Source organism: Copadichromis virginalis, linkage group LG12 (assembly GCF_057382275.1).
Source record: "Copadichromis virginalis isolate Kocher_CV1m ecotype Utaka linkage group LG12, C_Virginalis_male_GT1.1, whole genome shotgun sequence".
NCBI classification, from domain to species: domain Eukaryota; kingdom Metazoa; phylum Chordata; class Actinopteri; order Cichliformes; family Cichlidae; genus Copadichromis; species Copadichromis virginalis.
In genome coordinates this window covers 4,061,209-4,077,613 of record NC_140629.1, presented here as the reverse complement: position 1 = coordinate 4,077,613, position 16,405 = coordinate 4,061,209, and the positions used below count along the sequence as shown (strand labels likewise).

General features: G+C 43.2%; 1 protein-coding gene across 1 annotated transcript in view; it reads left to right on the top strand.

Moving 5' to 3' along the window:
• Nucleotides 1-288: 288 nt before the first annotated feature.
• The window catches only part of zdhhc8b (zDHHC palmitoyltransferase 8b), a 63,530-nt gene continuing 47,413 nt past the window's right edge, over nt 289-16,405 (top strand). Inside the window, exon 1 of the mRNA XM_085474409.1 lies at nt 289-833. Within this exon, the coding sequence (XP_085330535.1) occupies nt 730-833 (104 nt within the window). The 5' untranslated portion in view covers nt 289-729. The remainder of the gene's footprint in view (nt 834-16,405) is intronic.

Genomic DNA, 16,405 nt, shown 5'->3' with positions numbered 1-16,405 from the left:
TCATCGTAGGAGCCGCACATAATTTCCTCCCTTACAAGAGCTCGCTCCTGCCTATCGTCAGTGCTGAGGGAAAAATAATAAGGATGCTGAATTTAAGAGTGGAAGCTGAGTCGTTGGACAAATCAGTTCTGACTGCTGGGTGTTGTGTGCGTGCTCGCAGCTAAGCGGAGCAGTATTTAAACATTTAAGAAATAGGCGTGTTACACATGACTGTTGCACATACGGGTGAGAGCCACCTGCACCGTGCAGCTAAGCAGCGTCCTCTCCCTAAACTTTAACACACGGGTTTGCATTAAATTAATGAAAGCAGATTGTTGAGGTGAAGCGTGAGCGTTTTCGAGGAAAGCGGATTTTACTGCGTATCAGCAAAATCTCGTGGGTGAAAAAAAAATGATGAGAAAGAATTTGCGCAAATATGTTTCCTTGCAATTGGTTCTGATTAAGACGCTTGCCGGGTTTGCACCGAGGCTCCACCTTTTCGAGCGGTTCAGTGACCTCAGCAGTGGGCTGGATTGTAAGGGTGGGATTTCCAGGCTTTCACAGGCTCTGTGTATTACTGCCTCTGTCTCAGGATCTATGCAGCTTCAGCGATAGCGAGCACGGACTGCGTGTACCTTTCACGGCCATAGAGAGGCACATTCACACACCACACTGGAGCTCCCTTTTCTTCTTCTTCTCTACATGCGACTCCAATCGGAATAAATAATTAAGGAATGTGGAAATTACAGAATGCCCAACAGCGTTGGAAAGAGATTTAAACCCACCAAATACATCCCAGTGTCCACTGCTGCCACACTCCTGGTGGGATCGACCACTTTATTTTTCGTTTTCACGTAAGTTTGCACATTGCTTCCTCTTGATCTCATTCGTGTGTGCAGGGATTTTTTTTCTTTCCTTCTTTCTCTTTTTTTCCTTTTACAAACTGTGCGCTTCCCTCAGATTGACACGGACACAGGGTGGATAGGGGCTGGAAGTTTGCACGGGTGGATAGAGTCACATAGGTGGGATAAGTGGGTTTTATAAAGACAATCCCCTACTGCTGAGATGCAATGAAAAAAGCAGCTCTCTGTGCAACCTCGGACACGCCATTCAGCTGCAAAGCCTGCAAGGCAAACTTCCAATGAGCCTTGCAAGTTTAACAGGGCTAATGATCGTGGAGGAGACCGCGGTTTAGGCCGCAAACACTTCCCTTTAAAGAAAAGCCAGAGGCAGTTATTGACACATTTTTTTTTTTTTTTTTTATGGTTGCAGTGGATCAGCGGTAAAAACAGTGATAAGAGGTACAGAAAAGAAAGTGTAGTCATGCAGCAGTGGGGCTCGTTACATCTACCGTTAATGCGTCCTGCATCCACACTCACACAGGTTTTCCTTTAGGAGAAACTGGAGGTATGGGCTAAAAAAGAAGGCACAGTAAAATCAGTTTTCCAGAATTTTTCCATGGTTTCATGGAAGCTGACAGTGGTTCATCTGCTACATTATCACCTTGTCTGTCAATGATCACCCCACCCTGGAAAAGGAATGTCCCATACTCCCTACATCTGGAAGTCAAAACTGATGCTGTAAGAAGCTCCGATAAGAGCAGGGAGAGTGGTGTGTCTGAATCACCATCCCTCCCTCATTCATTCCCCCTCAAGTGGTAAGCCTCAGGCGAATGGATTATCAATGGAATCAGCATCACGCTCCATCTCACATCTGCAAAATACCCCGAGGGCGTGGGTTTGAAATTCATTTTGGGGACCTCTGACCTATAGAGGGATAGCTTGCCCAGCTTCCATCTTGGATGGTCTGCTAAAGAGTAAAAAACTGCTGAATGGGATTCCTCACCCTTCAGCAGAGGGAGGTTTTGCTGTATGCCACAGCTGCCAATAGGAGACACGCTGGCTGTAGAGATGATTCATTCAGCAGCATTAGAACTGATTTCAGTTTAGACATACAAATGTAGCCTTTTCACATTAAAACTGCACAGGATGCTTTTTCTTTTTTCTTTTTCGGTCTTCGCAGTGTGAATTGCTTGTGTCCACCTGGACAGTACATGCTTCATCTGCACCCTGAGTGGTTTTTGCTCTCTCTCTCTCTCTCTCTCTCTCTCTTGCTGTCAGGTCATTGGCTGAGACTAAAGGAAACATATGGTGCTTGTGGGCTGTGTCATTAAAAATCCCAACTCTGCCTGGTGTACTGTCTGGGGCTTTGCATAAACAAATGGTCTGATTTACAAGTCCTGAAACAGAGTCAGTGTTTTGTGATTTCATATGAGAAATCAGAATGTCCCCCTCCAACAGATCTTTTAAGAGCATTATTAGTCCGTCTTTTGCTGGTGTTCATGTCACTCTATACTTTAAGGTTTACCCCTAGCAGATGGTTAAAGGGTGAGGATTAGGCTTTACTTTATGTTACCTTCATTTGCCAGGAAAAGGCCCTAAGAATTGACTCGTGTATAATGGAACCCCCCTGGGGAGCGGTACACGTCCAAACTAGGCCATGCCTCCTCATTCTCAGACACACACAGAGTCCATTATTTCATTATTTTGAATTCAGTCTAGCCTTGCGAAAAGACACGCTTCTAGTTTTTATCTAATGCATATTTACAGACTCCAAAGTGCAAACATCCATAAACTACAGCAGTCTGGAGTTAAAACTTAAGAACTACATCAGTCCCTGATGCACACATGTAGATGCAGCTAGCCAGGGACACAAATCTTTTTTTATTCCCGGGCCTCAGTGAGCTAAAGGTCTTACTGCTGCCAGCAAACCGCTTGGTGTCATATGGGCAACTGGAGTGTCCGTGGTGTGTTACTGTGTTTGGCTTACTGACGCCTGACAGTTTGTGTTTCCCACTGAGACTGAATTAGAACATGTTAGTACAGAATTATTTATACAGCCTCACACCATGACCACGACTCATCACAAAAAATACTGGCAATAAATTAGGATTTTCAGTCATGGTTTAGCCATCGCATCATCGTCATCATCGCAGCCTAATCTGTGGTGCTTAGTCCTGTTACTGTGTCTAAACGTGTCCCAGCTTTGTATGGCTGTACCTTTTCAGTATTTTTTCAGTCTAATCACTGACCTTGACCATATGCCATATGGATGTCCTGGAAATAAGACTGTTAGTTTCCAAGTCTAATAGTTAACATGTTAGAGCAGGCGTGGAGATGTGTTGAAAAACAGGCGTTGATCGTCTGGACGAGGCTTACGCTCTGCAGTGCTTGCCGTGTGGAGGTGATTTATGAGAGAGGTGGTCAGTAGTGATGGTTGGAGGCTGAACATCACCGGGATTGAGACCAGAGCTGCACACTAATCTTCAAATTCCACACATTTCCTCTTTTTCGCCGTTGTTTCAGTGAATCCAACTTCATTCTCTACCTGCTGAATGCTTGTGTTTCATTAAGAGGTGCTTGTGAAGATTTTTAAGGGTATTTTTGACATGGTGGCGAAGAGAGTGCAGATTAGTCTATAGAGGGTCTAGAAAGGGCTAGAAGGAGGAAAGGAAAAGCACACTACTGCAGCACGTTCATGGATAGAGCCTGGTCTGTGTGGCTTATCTTTGTGGAAGTCACAAATCCACAACAGTAGCAGGACAGATTTAAAGTTCTTCAGTTTTTCTACAATCCAAGGGTTGGTGGGGCTGCTCCGACTTCCCCAGAGAGAAATCCAAGTTGAGGGGGCATTCCAACAAAAATTCCAACTGGGAACTCAAAGATCCTGACTTCTGAATTAATGTGGAACACATCATTAAGCCAGCCTCAAAGTTGAGATTAGTCTAACTAAGGACACGCCCACTCTACAGTGCTAATGGTTAGCTTGCATGTCATGATTCGAGTTTCTGAATTTACCTGACATATCATGGTCTCTTGCAGCTACAATGTAGTTAGTCTGTTCCTTCAATTTAAAAAATGTAAACTGGCACAGACATTATTTAAGGAGAAGATGTGGCACTCAAACAATCTTGAAGGATCTAGGAGAGAATTCAGAAATACTAAAGACCCACCATCCCAAAGATCCAATCAGCATTAATCACCCGTCATCTCGTGATATTATGAAACTGTGACCGTGCATTGTAAAACTAAAACTTGCGGGAAAAGTCTTGCACGCCTTATATTTGCCACAAATTTGTTTGCCTTTTAAAGCCATTTCTAAAAGCTATTTTCGCCTGCTTCCTCACCACAAGGGGGCGCCACAGTGGGTAGCTTTGCTTGATTGACGTGGCAGAGTTTTAACTTGAGGCCCTTTCTGACATGAACCCGCTTCACTATGGAGTCGTGCACGTTTAATGTCCCAGTGATCACTGAAGTGAAAATGACTGGTGTCCTCCCATTGATAGGCTGCGTGCTTCAACCCAACTAACTGGATCCAATCCAAGATCGCTGCTGAGTTTCGGGAAACTTTGGTTCTGTTTCATCAGGTGTTTCAGCTTTTCTGTGTAACACTGAATCACTGAAAGCACAACTGAATGTTTCCATCATGAATGTTTCCTCCACCTCATCCTGGGTGTGTTTTCTGTCTGCTCAGTTGCTGCTGTCTGTTTTTTCGAGGGGATCAGTAAAATAACTTGTAATCATTAATGTTTCACCGCTTTGTATTCGTGTTTGTTGGAGCTCATTTGCCTTCCTTGCGTGTGACCTTACTGGCTTCGAGGCGAAGTGGGTTTGACTGTAGTTAAATCAACTCTTGGTCTTGTCTTGTTTATGCTCGGTTGCCAGACTATCTTGGCCTGCTTTAAATATTGCTCATATGACGCTGGGACTGATTTGGGTTTAGTTTGTTTATTTAAATAGACGATCGAGGACACTTGGTCAAGTTCGAGCTGTCTCAAGGGCAGAGCATGTCTCAGAAGAAGGAAACTACCCGCTGGCCTAATGGCTCTTTCCATGTCTGCGCTTATGAACAAGCATCTATCAAATCTTAAAAACTAGAGAAGCTAAGCCTCCCTGATGTGTACTTCACAACATGGTTGCACATTTGAGCCCAGTGAGCTTTTGCAAAAATGTTCCCTGATTCCCACAGGAGTAGCAGATTTCAACTTGTAAGTCAAGTTCATCAGGATCCATCTTCAGCTACTTTCTACTGAAAAAAACTTTCTTGATTTCTCCTGCCTGCAGCTTAGCCTGGTGCTCCGACCTCACAGGGAAGGGCTCACCTTCTTTACAAGTCCTACCCTAACCCCTGGGTCCTGCCCGTATTCGGTGAACTATTCTGTCCTCGCACGCTATCTCTGCTTTAGGTTTCAGTCCCTCAGCCCAGCTGGATAAGACGCAATCTTGTCCTCGTGTTACACAGAGGATGAAATTTTGATAATCTTAACAACGCTAAAAGCAGCTGCAAGACGTGCAGACTCCCCGGGTCTTAAACATCCCCTCGGCCTATTCATAAAGTCCATGCGGTGCAGTCTCGTGGTTTGTAGAGAGCTGCTGTAAAAGCAGTAGCAGATCAGTTCAGTGTGGCTTTGTCTGATTAGATAACACTGTAATTTCCTCTGTAGGTCCTCATCTATCAGCACCTTGGAGTGAGGGCTTGGAGATTGACAGGTGCAGTGCAGGGCTGTGTCACATCCGCTCTCAGAAGGTAGTTAGGGTGACAGAAGGGGCCACATTTCACTTAAATTAATTTTTAAAGAGTAAAATAAAACTCACCTGAGACGTCTCTCCTCACATTACACTCTGATAGCTTGTATGTCTTTAGTCCGTGTGGTAGCTTGTGATTAACTATCATTCTTATTGTGGTCTATGGTTTACCACATGGCATTTTTCCCAGCCGGGAATATTATTACAGATTGACCAGTTTCCTACTTCTGCAGCTCCCCACAGCCTCAAAGCGGCTGCAGCCGCTACTCCACATGGAAGTCAAAAGATAGTCCCTTTTTTCCTGAAACACCAGACTTAAGTCAGAGTGAAGGACTGTGTTGACTGGGAAGTATTTACACTTGCAAACAGCCGTGGCCCTGTGTGATGTCCCCACACCCTAAATGTCTTCATTTGATGGAAAAAAAAGAGAGAAAAGAATCAAAACTCCTTTGAAAGGCTGCGTCTTTGATGCCGTCATGGAGCTTCAGCCTGAGATCATTTCTATTTAAGTCCAACAGCTTTGTTATTTATTTATTTTCATCTGTATGTGGCAGAAACTAAACTGCAGTGGCTCATATTAGCTCATTACAGCCACACTGGTTTTGGTGAATGTGCTCTTTGTTTCAAGGGAGAATGTAAACGGTGTGCAACAGCACTTGTTGTAAAAAAATAAAAAAAATTAAGTGTTATTTAGGTCGGCGAGACTGTGCTGGTGTCCACAGAGTATCAATTACTTTCTTCGTCATTAGCATTTGTAATTTGCCCCACATAATTTTATTTTTAATGGTTCATGGTTATTGTGCCTACAAAAGTCAGTAGGAATGTAAGTGAGATCGAGCTTGGCGCGGTTGTTGCACCTGTCACGACTTTGATCTATTGCATAGGTTTTGTGCATCGTGTTGAGCGTAAATGCGAGCAGAGCTTGGATGGACCGCCGGTGCTTCTCTGCTCGACGCTCAGTTGTCACTCCATCACCTGAATCTGGACGCCATCTCTAAAATATTTTCAGCTGCTGACAATAACAGGACCATCAATGTGACTTTCAGATGTACATCTTGATCTGATAACGGTCAAAATGAGCAGGAATCTTAAGACCAGCTCAGCTGTGTTTGTCTCGAGCACAAAACTGCACAATTTTCACAGTGCAGGCTCTAAGCAAGGTTGAGAACCACACTTGATTTTCTATTTCATGTGACATTCCAGTTTGTTTGACAAAGGAAAACTATTTAAAACACGGTGGGCACTGGTTTTTATTGTCAGTGGAAACTATACTGCAGTTGTTTCAAAATGAAAGTGCACTGAATTCTCCTTTTTATCAAACTGGATTTTTAGTTTTTTCAGTTTGTTTGTATTTTTATCTGAATGTATGTGACCCTGAAGGTGCAGGTGGACAAGAAGAGAGCTGTAGCACTGCCCTGCAAAGTATTCATCTCACACGTTTCTTTTGTCGTGGAATGAATATGCTGATAGTTACTGAGGGAGTTCTGCCTCACAATTAGCAAACAGCTACAACCAAGATACCCCCCCACACCCTCCACACAAACATAAACCAGTGCTTTCCTCTGTGGCAGGGAAACATCATATATCTGCCATGTCTGTCAAGCCAAGCTATGTTCAGCTGTGTTGTCCCCTCAAAGTAATGTTAGTTGTTTCTCGTTAGGGACACTGTACCACGAGTCTTTGAGCAACTGACCACTCTGCGCGTCACACAAACGGATCAAGTTAAGCTTTAGAGTGAGGGTGGGCTTTTGTGATTTGGGCCAGCTTTGCAATAAGTTTTGTTGTGTATTTATTTAAGCTTGTTAAACAGCATTAAAGAACTCAAAATACAGTTTAATTCAGCTCTTTAAAAGCTTTGTGTTGACTTTTTTTATTATTAGTTTGGTTTGCCATCAAAGTTTAAGCACCTTAATCTGTAGAGGGAGGTGTTTTTCATAAAATAACATGCTCCTAGATTTCCTAACACATGGTGAGCTCCAATCTTTGTTCTTTAAATCAGGCCAAACTCTGAACTCGTGGGCATTTATTTGATTTTCTCATGTAGTCTTTTATATAAAATGTTTGAATCACACAAATGTAACACGGCATGAAAACGAGTGAGGGAGCGCCTTTAAGTTTTCCAGATCAATATGGTTGGATGGAACTTTTTAGATTCTTCTTGCTTCCCACCGCAGCTCGTGACTTTTTTCTTCCTCCGTGTCTATTTAAAGTGCCTTTGGTTTCTCTGAAGCAGTAACTTTGTGGAGCCAAAAAGTAAATTGTGCCTTGTGATGCCGTAGTTGAGCTAAATGGATCCATGTGGACTCGGCGCACAGCAGTGTGTGGGCGAAAAGTGCGGGAAAGTGCACTGAGGTGCTCTCAGAGTTTGCTGTGTGCTTCTGTGCCCTCCCACCAGCTGAACAAGCCCAGGCCTCCTGGAAAGTCTCCTCTCGGGGAACATGTGGGATCAATTTAGACCTCCAGCCTCTCCCTCCTCGGGTTTCTCCACCCTGTTTTCCCCTCCTGTTGTTTTGTCAGGGAGAGAGACCTTGACTCTTAATAACTCACAGCAGAACTTTGCATCTTAACACGCTAGACACAAAAGCTTTCTGAGAAAGTGTAGTGAGCTGAGGCACCTGGTGTGTAACGGTTCACGTCTAATACATCTGGGGAGCTCAGCCGATAGGCTCCATTATTATGCCGCTTTGCCACCTATAAAAATCTGTTGAAATAAGTTGCCACAGCCAAAAAGACCAGATATCATTTCTATGCATATCTGTGTAAAGACCACTTCACACATCTACTTAAAGCTAGTGCAGAAGTTTGATGTAATTTCTTATTGCTTATTTGAAACTATTCTAAAATAGGAGACAGGATGTGAATGTGGAAGGTGTTACTTTTATCTTTCATCTACAGATAATTATCTCAACTTTTCACTTTCAAAGCCCCACCATAAGCTTCTTGCGCTACAGTTATGCTGTGTAGTTCACTTTCACTGCTCTTGTCAGGGTTGTTTCCACACACAGCGGGGAGCTGTTAGTAAAACATTTTAATGCCCGCTGCTGTAAACCGCCTGCGTAGCACCGAGCAACCAACTAAGTCGAGCTTTTAGCACCCCTGGATCTGGTAATGAGAGAGAAAAAATGGTCCGGGAGCATGCTGGATGCTGGATTCGCACGTGCAAGGTTGACAGAAAAATAAATCCTAATGTTGTAGCAGCTTGTGAACAAGTATCCCATCATATCAGCTTAAAAGATGACAGTGTGTCGGTGTAGCGTGATTTTTGTGTTACAGCCAGCCAGTTTTACAACAAAAAAAATCAGAGGAAGATTATTATTTTTCCTCCTCGTCCTTGGATGTGCATACATGGAAGACAGAAGCAGGAAGAGCAGCAGCCAGACCACAGCACAGAACTATAGCTGGACATTGATATGACATTGAGGCAGCTAGACTTGAGTTGGGTTGCAAAGTGGTTTGCAGCAGTTCAGTTTAGATCAGCTGAGCAGCACTGGAGCTTGAATTTTCTGCCTTCCTGCCTGAACTAAGGTAATCCCAGATCTAATGCAGGTTTTAACATAAACTTGCACTTGTACTTATTCACTCTTGTCTCTGACGCTGTCAGTCTTGAGCCCTGATCACCTGTGCGAAGCTTGTGTACATTCCCTTTGTAGCTCGCCACAGAGGCAGCGTTGTCCTGCCATGTCTGTCACATGCTCTTATTTCACACCACTCTGGGCAGTTCATACACAGGTAGCATTCGATTCATATTTCATGTCCAAAATGCATTTGCAAGCATATAAAAGTGTCCTTGTTCAGAAAGACCTGTAAACAAAAAATTACAAGCCTGGCATAAAAAATGAATGTCATAGTTTTGTTTCTAACTTTTATAGCGTTATCCCGTCAAGACCTGATTTGTACATTCTCATATTTTATGATGTCCTTCTAGCATTCAAACAAACGGGCAAATACAGTCCTTCTTGTTTTTCATGCTATTACATATTACCACAGTTTAAACCTGGAGGATCGTTTTTACAGCTCAGAGACTGTGCAGTCGACTTGTGCTTTTTTTTATAGCTACTGTTATATAGTTTTATACTGTTATAGCTGCTGTTTCTGAAAACAATAAAGAAACCCGCTGATGCACTTCTATTTTTAGTGCACAACGTGACAGAAAATCAAAAAAGTGGAGGGAATTAATGCTCACGATCTCTCGAAAGGAAGTTGTTGACATATTTGTGACAGAGACGGTGCGCGCAACTGTCCAGTGTTGAACAGTGGGCCAGCTCAGAGCTGTGGATTTCCTCTGTTGGTTTGTTTTCTTTGGAACAATTCTGGAGAAAAGTCTGCATTTCTTTCTGTCGTGTACATGCACAGCTGATGCAGTCATGGCTCTTTCAACCGAAAAACAAGGACAGGAAGTTTGACTCAGCGTCTGTGCACAGAAAATATTTCACTTCTCACTCATCTTGTTTTGGGGGAAGTTCAGTGGTACAGACCAGAGAAACTTCAGTGTGTCATTCAATTGATATAATCTTTTTTTTTTTTTACATTGCGACATCATAACAGTTGAGCTGGGCACATGATGTCATTATTGAGCAGTAAGCACTCCCCGTTCAGAACAGCAAAGTGGATCATCTGTTTTGTATCTGCAGGTTTTGGTGCTTGTGTCGGTGCTGTTCAGCTGTTCTGTGCATTTTTAAAACGTATTTTGAGGATATGCTCACTCTCTAAGCTCTGACTTTCTAGTGGTATATCTGCCACTGCTATCATTGTAAACAGCATTATAAATGTGCTGTGTTAGAAAGATTTTGAGAACAGCAGCGAGAAACGCTAACTCGGGATAGTGGGAGTTGCTAACTGAACTTGGAGGCCCGGAGCTTAATCCTGTCCCACCTTATCTTTCAGGGTGTAGGACGTTTTCTCTTTGTTTTGCCTCTTGTCTTGCAGGGCGTCAAAGTGATCCAACTTGAGAGCCTGATCTATTTGGTAAAACCATTAATGTCAACAGTGCAAGCCAAAGAAATTAATGCGCGACTTTGATGTCGGCGCTTGGAGGCATTTTACTTCAAATTAGGATCTTACTTGGAGTTTTAATCTGACCTGCGCGTGGCAGGGATCTAATTCCGTGACCTGGCTGCACTGCAGCCTCAAAGCGTGTGATTAGAGCTGACGTAAACAACAGACTTTGTTGCTCTCAAAGTATGTTGCGCCCAACCCTGTCCCCATTGCTACTACCACCATGTGCATTCCTAGCAGTGTGAATAATTGCTAAAGTCCTGATTAAACGGCTGTAGAAGTATTAGCCGCTTGTCCAAATCCGGCTAATCCTTTAAATTAACACAATTAAATTAAATTGTTTAAAAAGCGTTCCCGTTGACAGGAAAGCCGTTCTTCCATCAAGGGCCAGGGCTGATTGCCATGTCTAGACTGACACGTGTGGTGTTCTCGGTTTAAATGTTTTTCTGCTTGCACTGCTTGAAACCCTTAAAGCTCGTCCTTGTTGATCAGAATGTATGTATTTAAAGTAATGCCTTCATTTCTGTGGTTCTTATCTAACCACAAAACATTCCCACCTTATTACTTACATTAGAATATTTTTTTATTAAAAATTTCAAATAGTTGGTGATTAAATATGAGAAAGTGCATCTACCTAAATATGTATGTATTAGTGCTGTCAGCGTTAATCTCGTTAAAATGACGTTAATGCCATAACCGCACTAACGTGGCAAATCTCCGTTAGCGAGTTAGCGCAGATCGCCCCGTGCGTGGGGCTGCACGGCGCTAACGCGTTAACGTCATTTTAACGAGATTAACGCTGACAGCACTAGTATGTATCTAAATATGTGCTGGTTTTTCATTTGTAATTTATATTCTTGAATGCTTGTTTGCCTTTTCATACAATTAATCACACATCATGTTGGCTGAGACTCATAACTCTAGAAAATAACAGCTAAACATTGTGATGTATTTAAGCCCTCTGGCTAAAACTGATCTTTTTCTAATTCTACCAGATGGTTTTGGTCCTGAAAACAAACGAAACTAAAGAAGTGATTGTCCCAAAAAGAAGCAGACCCCATGTGCTGTGGATAGAAGTTTAAGCTATGCCTCCTATGCATTAGCATTATGTTGGTCTGCTTCTGCAGCAATGATGGTAACCAGCATGACTGAGGAGGACACAGAGCGGACGGCCTGTGCAGGTCATATTGTGGGAAGTACCCCTCATGTCTCTTTGAAACTAAAAAGATGTCATTTATCAGCTCGTGCAGCTGGTTTTAAAGCATGACCTCACTTGAAAATTGAGCACATTGTGCGCTCACACTCAGCTGCCCTATTGTGTGTGGCGAGTTCACTGATCCACTGAATTCGTCCCTTCTGTTTATCTCCTACTTTGCCTCTGCAGACATTTTTGCACTTTTATAACTGTGGCTACATTTCTCTGCTGACCCGAGCGTACGCTGACAACTTTATCAAGAAGGATCAAAAAACAAAACAAAACTGTTTAATTGATGTTAGTGTTAGTCTCCCAGAACACAGAGAGGATTCAAATCTACACAGAGAAACATGGAGCACAGGAGAGCTACTTTACTACAGTTCATGTTCCTGATCGCCTGCTTTAATCTGGCCGCACCCGCAAGATGATAGGATGATTTTCTTCTATTGTTATGTATGAAAACATTTCTGTTTGAATCTGTCTTACAGCAACAGCTAGAGATGTTTTCTCTGAATGTGGCCCTGGGGGTAAATCCTTACCAGTGTGGGATCCAGCTGTGTATTGTGCGAGTTACAGCATCTGTCAGTGTGGAGCCAATTTGACCAAAGTGAAGTATTCTCTCTGCTTCTCACCTTACGTGCAATTAAAATACTTCTGTAGCAGTTTCACCACAGAAGCTCAATAATTCAGCAGTAATGTGTCTCTCTGCATTATTCTCATGAGGACGCTGGCTTTTAGCATCACTGAATATCAGACAGGCATAATCTGTGAATATCAAGTAGTTTGTTTTATCGATCTTTGTACGAGGCCGTACTCAGCTCTGTACGCACTGCTCTCCTTAATTCAATTCACATTCTGATCCTGCATATCCTCGTCCACCGTGTGTTTTGTGACAATAACGTCCAGTGCAAATGTGCGTTCTTTTTGTATATTGACCTCTCAAACATTTTACCCACCTAAAGTCTTTGCCGTGATTCGAGCGAAGTCAGCTTCACAGTCCAGAGTGCTCCACAAACATCTTTCACAAGTTTCTTCACGTCTTTCACTCCCCCCCACGATGCCACGATTGAATGTCCACTTTGGTTTGTGGAGACGCCGCCTTTCTGAGGGGACGCATGTGTTTTTGTCATCTCTCTGTGGCAGGTTACAGTCCCTGCGATATGTGCTTGTGGGTTTAGCCCGCCTTGCCATATCTGTCTTGCTCCATGTTAATGAAATCATTCAGGGTTGCAGAGCTTCTCTGTGACAGGCCCTGGCGTTTTCTCGTCCCTATAAGCATATTCCTGCCTGCACTAATGTGCTGGGTGCTGCAAACTGAGAAGCTCCCCCTGAGAGTGTGTGCAGAATGTTATTAGTGAGTTTCAGTTCTTCCCTCGAGACGTCTGTCGCATTTTACTCTCCGAACAAAGTTTTCGTGGGCTTTTTTTTAAAAAGGAGAGCTTCTATTGCATATGTATTTCTTGAAATGCAGTGTTTCATTTTGGGGTTTTTTATTCCTCTCGTTTTATTATCCATATGTATTCACAGCGCGTTTGGCTTGAGATGGCTACTACTGGCCCTGTTTTTGAGTCTGAGCACAGTAAACAGAGAGATGACCAACCAGGGAGCCATAAATGCCGTCCGCAATGTTGTGACAGATTGGATTGAAAGCCCAAATGAATAGCTACCCAAGAACGGAGGAGGAGGAGGAGGAGGGGAAATCACAGTCACAAACTACACCTGTCTAAAAGAAACACCAACAGCATGAACAATTGTTTAGGTTAGTGCAGAAACAGCAGTAGTACAGCTGCCTTAACTCCCACACACACCTCCCTAAGTAAGCATGCAAACGTAGCTTAGATGTCAGGAAACACGTCGGTTCAGCTCGGATAGTGATGGGCGAAGAGTTGCCGTTCCGTCTGTAGCGGCTGGAAAAAAAGGTTTTCCTCTCAGCAGGTGGGGTGACAGGGAGCGTGACAACAGCTGCCCGGGAAGCCCGCCTTCATGTGACATGGGTTGAGGTGTGGTGACAGCTGGAATGAGAGGACACGGATATGCAGAACTGAACTAAAGAGGAAAAAAAACAAAAAAACAACAACCAGCTTCTGTGCATCAGCCTCCTGCTGACACTATAGAGTCCCACAAAGTGATATTTTTAGACCATTGCTAATACAAATCTGAGCACCTGTCTCATGGTTTTAGGAGCCCGTCATTATGCTAGACCTGTAGACTTTGACAAACAGGTCTGTCGCCATTGTCCGCAGTCTGTAAAATCTCACAACACCTTCTTCTGTTACCCCAACAAGCATAAAGGACTCCTATAGACTGCATGTGCAGTAGATGACCTAAAACAAAACAAAGCATTGTATGTACAACTGCAGAATCTGAACAAAAAAATTAAGTGTTTAAATATTAATATTTAAACACTCTTAAATGGAAAGATAATGCTAGCTGCATATTTGCACACATTTCAGCTGTTGTTTTCCAGAGCCTGCTCGTGTGACAATGATGGACTATGCAGTATAATATGAAAGTGTGCATACTGCTTGACATTACAGTTCACAGATATCAGCACCATATGTGGACATTTGTAGAGCCTGCAATGATATGGGACACATCCTAGACTGGCACAACCTCGCGCCTTGTGACAATGACAAAGACACGCATGGTAGTGCAGATTTTGGTATTGAGCTGATACCAAGTAAGGAAAGGGCCAGTACTGCTTACATGGGGGGGCGGTGTGTCATGGCTTATGAGATGAATCATCACACTGTGTCCACACTAATACTTAACACAACAAAACACACCTTTCAGTTTTTCGTGCATTTTTTTTTTTTATTCCCCAAAAATTATTTATTCAACACAATTTAGTGGATCGATGGTGGTCCCACGTACTAGATTTAAAACACGTGGGGATCGGGCTTTTCAGGCACTGGCACCTAGGCTGTGGAACTCTCTGCCGTTGTCTTTACGCTGTCTAGACTCTACTGACTCCTTTAAAAAGCAGCTGAAGACATTTTTATACAAACGGGCTTTTAACTAATTTAATTAATTTTAACTTGTATGTCTGATCTTACTGTAAAGCACTTTGTGATTTTTATCTGTGAAATGTGCTATATAAATAAATTTTACTTACTTACTTACTTAATACCAGCACCGGTATCGATGCTGTCAATATTTGGATTTATCCGTCCACCTCCAATATGGTGCTTTTCCTCTCTACATCATTTGGGAACTATTAAGTGCCCTCACAAATAACTATGATTAGCAGCAACATTAAGCAAGCCTGCAGGAAAAATGACGACTTATTATATGTGACTGTCGACACTTTTATGTGTCCCATTAATATAATCGTGTCTCTGTGGCCCGCGGGGTTGGTCGTGTGCTCCTGTTTACCTCTGAGAAAGCAGGGCTGTGTGTTAAAGCAGACGTGCGGTGCTGAGAGCTTTGCTGGTCCTGCCAACACATTTTTCAAGCCCCGTTGAAATCATGCCTCGCGGTATGCTTAATGAAGCACGGGGCAGAATGAGCAAGAGTATTGATCTTCCTTCTAATGGGTTATGCATGAAGCTGAAGCTAATTATATTCTATAGACTACACAGTGGAGAAAGTTTATGAAGGCAGTGACATGACCTAATCATTTCTTTAGGGGTGGAGCTTCACGTGTGCCACAGTTGGAGGCAAAAAATGGCGTCGTGTTGAGCTTTTGCTCCCATTTACTTCCTTACTTTGTGAACAGAATAGCCGCGCAACTGCATGTCTACTGTAAAAGACATGCAGTTGTTTGCACTGCTTACTTGTAACATTACCTACAGCCCAGAATAACCAGTTCACCCCGCTGTATCAGACATTCACTCCTCTGTAACCAGTTACTTGTCCCTTTAGGATGTTCAGCTGCTGTCACACACTGCTAAATGTTCGAGTCTGTATGATGTGCCCCCAGAGGGAAGAGCAGAGGTAAAGTTGTAGCTCTGATTTGGAACTTCAGAGGCCGTAATATTAATGTACTAATAAAGTGTAAGCACACAGGGCACCTCTGCGTTCAGACCCTTCATCCATGACAAGCGTGTTTACTGCTCAGCCATCGCTCGTGTGCGTTGCTGCTTTACATTCAGTGTGTGCGTCAAAGCTTGCAGAGCCGGCGACAAGGGCTGCCATTCAAACACTTCACTGCGCTCATTTGCAATCTGTTCTCCACATTGCCAGGCTAAGTGGTGACTGAGCGAGGCCTATTTTTAACTTCCCAACGTAACTGGAGCACAGTGCTCCTTCATTGACACGAGTAGCACAGCTAATGGGCAGGTAGTTGTCAATCAGCAGTTATAGTTTCTTTTCATTTCCCTTTTTTTTTTGTCTTTCTACTCAACATCATGAATAAACAAACAAAACAAAGCAGAAACAGCACGGCAGATCTGGGATTGCTTTACTTTTTCTGTAATTGTTGCTTGCTGGTACCATTTAGGAGTTTATCTTGGCTGCGAGACTGGAAAAAGAAAAACACAAGCATTTTGTGCTCTGACTGAGCTGGCCAGCTGCCAGCCCTTATCTTCAAGCCATATCCAGGAGGACATTTTTATCACACTTCCATGTGTACAAACTCAAGAGCCAGAGCAAACGGCTCTGCTGAACTTTATCTTTTCTTCCCCCTCTCAGACAAAATGCATCATCAAGT